Source organism: Geospiza fortis, unplaced genomic scaffold (genome assembly GCF_000277835.1).
Source record: "Geospiza fortis unplaced genomic scaffold, GeoFor_1.0 scaffold1257, whole genome shotgun sequence".
NCBI classification, from domain to species: Eukaryota; Metazoa; Chordata; class Aves; order Passeriformes; family Thraupidae; genus Geospiza; species Geospiza fortis.
This window is the reverse complement of record NW_005054658.1, coordinates 228,050-234,049: the sequence shown is the minus strand read 5'-3', so window position 1 is coordinate 234,049 and position 6,000 is coordinate 228,050. Positions and strand designations below refer to the sequence as shown.

Sequence of the window (6,000 nt, the reverse complement as noted above, 5' to 3'; positions counted from 1 at the left end):
CTGCTTTGTAAAATCGACTGTTTTTTGTTCTAATTGGGGACCTTAGAAACATTCTACTCCCAGCCTCATGAAGAATTAAAGATAACTGTTTTCACATCAACTATGGACATCCCATTGTGCTGTGGCACTTCTACCAGGGTGATGGCTGTTGGGGTTTAATGGCTCCTAGGTCCTTTGGGTCCTGAGTAGCTTGGCAGAGTTCTGATATTATACCAATCCATTCTAATGATAAAGAACTTTCATAAGCTCACTCACTCTGACCCATATACACATGCAGAAAGAGCCTGTAAATATTTAGGATTTTATTTATTTTTCAAGGACCTAATTTCATCTTTTTAAATAGGCAACCTGAATTCCTGATTTTAAGAAAGCATAATGGGCTAAAGCAACATGAACTAATCAAGCCTCAATAAACAGTCTTCTGAGTCAGCTTGCAAAGCATAAAACACAAATATATATATTTTTAATATTTTATCATTGTACAGCAGGAGATTATAGCAGCAGCTCTGCAATATTGGCCATTTAAAATCAAATTCTCCCATCTCAAAGTGAACTTCCCTCACCACTGCACACCCAAATCATACTGCAGCAACTAACTTCTAAGTCACTGGTTCTACAATTTCAGCTATTTGACAGTGTAGTCCAATAAATTGGCATGAGCTAAATTCATAGAAGCTTCAAAGATTTGTTTTGGATGAGGCAGCCAATTACTACAAAAAAAAACTCACACGTTTTTTCTCCAAGCACAGTATACAAGGAGTTTTTATCCATTAAATGTTCACTAATTTTACACAAGTACAGGCTGAAGACTGTGGCCTTGTCTGAAGTATCTAGCATCATAATATATTTATTGAGAAGTTTATTGATCACAGTCTGAATTTTTATCTTATTTTCATTAAGCATTCCCATTAAACAGCATTTTGACATTCTTTTTGAAGAAAAAGGAAACAAAAAGATGAGAAAAACAAACTAGGTCATTAAAAATGTACTTGAGAATACTTCCAGCAGCAACCCGCAGGCTTAGGTTCATTGTCAAGTATGATTTATGAAAACTTGTTAAATTTACTTAAGATAACTGGGAGGCAGACTAGGCTAGTACACTAATAACCTCTTTAACATAAAGCCTTATGGAATACAGTGCATCCTTTTTTCAATAAAAAGGTTAATTTAGCTTGTCACAACACAGAACTGAATTAACAGGGAAATTGAAAGACTCTCAATTTTTGCGATTAAATAAAAATGCTGGGTGATAGCCAAGCTATTGCTACAATTCAATTGTTCTTTCTTGCCTTATCATGTAAAAATTAGCTTTTAAGTGTGCATGCAAGAAAGTACTATAGTCAAATGAATGCAGAGCTACCACAAAAAAAAAATCTACTACACACTGACATTTCAGATCAGCCTTTTTTTTCCCTACCTTAACTAGGCCATCTGTATTTTAAAATTTCAGTTAAATTAAGAAAACCTTACTTTTTGGCAGATTTTTTTTGGTCCACATAATGAGTTTCTTGCTTAACCAAGAACTGGCATCATTCCTTCTGGCCTACAGATGAAAACTCACCTCTGCTTCTACTATTTGTTTCTCATACACCAATTGCTCACAGTTGAAAAGTTATTGCATGTAGCTTGTGTGTACATATATGCAAACACACACACACACATATGTTATGTTGAAGCTGTTTAGCTGTATGCTGCTCTGACCCTAGACTGGGAGACGATCATGATAAACAACAGGAGATCCTTGTGAAGAATGCGGGACTCCTTGTTGCTGTGTCGCAAAATTAATGAATACCTGTAAGACATGATAAAAAGTAGGATTTTAAAAATAGAACTACTTAAATTCAGACTTTGGGGATATAGGTGATGGCATTCTTAGCTGCTGTCCTTAGCTTTTTTTTACAAAATAATTAGTAACTCATGTTGAGGGAACTCCTCTAAAAACATATTTTATAAACTCTAGAAATAATCCTCTTCCCCTATCCAGCTAAGACAGTGGTTGATAACTTATAAAAATTATGGTAAAATAAGTTAGCAGGATATGAAAAATGCATTTTACGCACAAGTAAATATGAAACAATGGTTTTAATTGTCTTTGAATTACATACATAAAGAATCTGAATCTGTTGTTTCAATAAATATTATAAATGAGGGTGCAAATATTTCAAGGTGAAAGCACACCTGATTCAAAAACTAATGTGCTTCCTTGAATTGGTTTGGGTTTTTTAAAACACAGATCTTACTATATAAAGGCTTGTTTCATTTTTAACCACACAACTATTTCACAGTAAGGCATGTAGAGGGAAAAATGGCTCTTTATCCAAATGTCCTCTTCATATGCAAGCAAACTTGGGGTGCATTTAAAGTGTATTTCTTACTATGAAGAACTATTTTCCTGTTTAAAACTGACACTCAGTCAGGGAGAGGAAGTGGTGGTAGGTGACTGAGGTGATGCATCACCATGAAAAATGAAGAGGAAGTAAACCTGAGTGAACAATGCCTGAAGAAACAGGCTGAAATTACCTTATATGCAGTCACTCAGTGAATAGATCATTTACAAGTAGTTAGTAGACCAGCACAAAGGAGAATACTTCAATAATGATTTGCACATGGGAAAAAAGAACAAATTCACACCATCAATCACAGAAAATTAATATTTTGACCAGATGTGCCTCTCAGTTTGCAGAATGAATAACAAGCAGTTGCATATGAAGATGCTGTGACACATCACAATCACACAGAAATCCTATGCTTGCCATCAATGTGTTCTTCTTTTTCTCACAATAAGATTCCATGGTCTTTAGCGTTTGGGTCTTTTCTGTCTGTTTGTGTGTTTAAAATTCTCACAAGAAAATGTTCTGAAGGTCTAAGGTTGACCACGATTTACAGAGACCAGTTCAGTCTTTTCAAGGACATTGGTAAGATCCCAACTTTTGGACTGCGGAGGTGGCGGTTCACAGTCCCACCTTGTCATCCCACAAAGTTCCAGATTCATCTAAGTACAGATTATGTTTGTGCACACTACAAGTATGTGGCTTGCTGTGATGTTTTTACTATGCTCACCTCCAGCATAAAAGCAGTGTGGGACATGGAATTGCTGTGTGACCTGACATGGCCTGGAACTGCAGAAGTATTGCATACATTCGGGTAACCCAGCAAATGATAGAATATTCTACTACAGCAATAACTACAATACACAGCACATTTAGGCAAAAAAAAAAAAAAAAAGGGCTGGGAAAGAGAAGAAAGAGAAATTATAAAATACCTGCTCTAATGTGGTTTGGCTAATGGAGTAGTGTTTGATTTCGAGAAAAGTTTTGTGATTCTCTAGGACTCTGAAGAGCTCTGCTAAGCATCCCTGACTTCTTGGTACATGGTACTCAAGCAGATTAAGATGTTGTCCCTGAAAACAAGCAAAAATTATAAAAACAGATAAAAGTGAACGTACTTTGTGATGTAACTACACTTGCTTACAATCAGTCTACCCTCAATAGGCTCTTATTTCAGATTAATCTGGAAAATATGAGCTCTTAAAAATAACATATTTTGTCTACATTCATAGAACAAGGAGCAGTTCATACTGAGAGTACAGATTTTGTGAGGTGACGGCTTGTTAATATCATAAAAGATATAAAACTTTAGGGCAATTTGAAACTAGCAGACTAGTGCTGTTACAATGCAGTCTGGGAAAAGGCTGAACATACACAGACACACAGCTGTCTGAGCCTAATACAGACTTATACCCACAAAGAGGTTCATATCTAAGATAGACATTGTTTCCCATGATTCTTTTCCTAAACACAGTTAAAGTAAAAGCCTTTGAGAGTGTTTATTGAAATGCAATTGCTCTAAGTCTTTTATAAGGCTTTGTATTAAATCAAAGAATCGCAGTAAAGGCTGAGACTTATCAACTCTGGGCTTTGAAAGCAATCAAAGCAAATACTCTTAGTAACTACACTGTAGTCCTACTTCAGGTGAACACAGATTTGAGTTCAACTTCAATAACAAAAGCAAAAGGAAATTTTCAGTCAGAGAAAAGGCCTTTTTATTTACATTGCCTAAATGCCTGTTTGGAGTTGATTCAACCAACATCACAAGTCAAATTTTTATGAATTTCTTAATAGAAAAAAGAAAGGTATATTCATATGTACTTTTCCCAAGAAGAGGAATATATCCGAACACTTAAATATTCAAACATGTACATACTGTTCTTACAAGCCCCAAATTAATCTTGCCATATACTACAACATGGAGTTTTATCTGTACCTTAAACTGTGTTCCAGGAAAATGCATTTGTAGACAGTCCAAAATCATTCTTCCACAATTTATTTCTTTGCTAAGCCAAACCTTGACAGAATAACCCTCTCCAAACCTGGGAACGAGACACAGAAACATAAATTCATGAAGACACCATGAAGACAAGGAGAACACTTGGTTCAATTGATTTTCTTATAATTATATGAAATAGCATGCATGCCTACTGCATTATCACTGTGATTTTACTATCATGCTATTGAACAACATTAATTATTTAAAATTAATAATAACAGAGACAATAAACATGTTATGCCAAATTTTAGTTACTAGTGTGTTTCACTACTTAATATACCTGAACTTTTGTTAAGTAAACTATGCTTTAATTGCTAGATTGCTTTGAGTGGTCAGTATAAAACTATGAAGATTACCAATCACATATACAGAAAAAGAAAAAAAATCCTTCAACTTTTCTAATGAGAAAAATGGGCATGAAGTGCTATTTTTCAAATCTGTTAACAAAGCTGCACCTTCAAAAGAAGATTTCAGCAGTGTAAGTACAATCCTGTTTTAAAGATATGCAAAGGCAAGTGCAGGGATATTTAGGGAGATGGAAAAGTTAACAAATTTTCTTTGACTGCTATGACCGTGCAATCTCTCTCAGAATAATTTAGGAAATTAACTTCTCTTTCTCAACACAAGTGTGATAAAAGTTAAGTACAGGCAATCTAACCAACACTATCTTTTTTATTAGCTTTACTCACTGCTGATGCTTACTTGGAAAAGTTGCAATAAACCAGTGAATATTGAAATAACAATTATGTTCTTATGCACATCTCTTAAGCAATGGAGGTTGTGTTGCACCAGTCCCCAGACTGGGGTGCGCAGACAGAGCTCAGCAGAGACACGGGACACAAAGGCGCTGTGCTGCATCCCTTCCCTCCTTTGCAGCTACATGTCCCCCTTCCTTTGGGTTCTCCTTCTTGGCTAATTGCTAGGGAAAAACACCAGCGGGAAGCCACATCAGAAGAGCTTTCCACTGCCACTACTCTTCTCTGTTGCCAGTAAGCAAGGGAAAGACAGAGCTGAAAGGGGGACAGGGAGCTTGGACAGCACTGCCCATGTCTCCTCAGAAATCTGTCACCTCCTCTCTCTTTCCACTGACCACTAGTCCCACATCCTTCATTCCAGCATAACTCCCTTTTCTTCCTTCTCCAGGGTGGCAATTGCTCATTGCCAAACCCTTTATTCCGGTGGTTTGGTTCCTAGTGATTACCACTGTGACAAGCCCTTGTGCTAAAACCCTCCTCTCTCGTATCTTTCCTGTGTGCAGCTCATGATTCAGGGCAGCAGCTGGCTTAATTGGGTCTGACTGGTGAGAGGCACATTTTCATGTCATCAAAGCAGAGCATATATCACAGCACACTCTACAATGCTGCCCTATTTCAATACATTAAAAAAGTCTACAGATTATCAATCAAAAGCTAGAAAGAACTATTTTGAGATATATGTCCAGTTTAACCAGTGCATGAATGATTCCCAGCCAAATATTTCACATGAAACGCCACATGTTCCTCAGCTATAATAAGTATACAGCAATGTAAGTGCTTTAACTTTTATTTTGCATTGAGTCAGAAACTCTGTTGTTATAAAGTAAAAATCGGCATCGATTTAAGAGCAATGCAAGTTTCCACAAGGAAAAAATAGACTGCAGATTTGATTCTATTAAGAATTTCACATGAATTCAAA

At 36.3% G+C, this 6,000-nt stretch overlaps 1 protein-coding gene across 1 annotated transcript in view; it reads right to left on the bottom strand.

The window, feature by feature from the left end:
• Window positions 1-1,702: 1,702 nt before the first annotated feature.
• ABCA13 (ATP binding cassette subfamily A member 13) overlaps window positions 1,703-6,000 on the bottom strand; it is a 169,538-nt gene continuing 165,240 nt past the window's right edge. The window contains exons 52-54 of the mRNA XM_031064927.1: window positions 4,264-4,369; window positions 3,263-3,400; window positions 1,703-1,792 (exon numbers count right to left, since the gene is read on the bottom strand). Of these exons, the coding sequence (XP_030920787.1) occupies window positions 1,703-1,792; window positions 3,263-3,400; window positions 4,264-4,369 (334 nt within the window). The remainder of the gene's footprint in view (window positions 1,793-3,262; window positions 3,401-4,263; window positions 4,370-6,000) is intronic.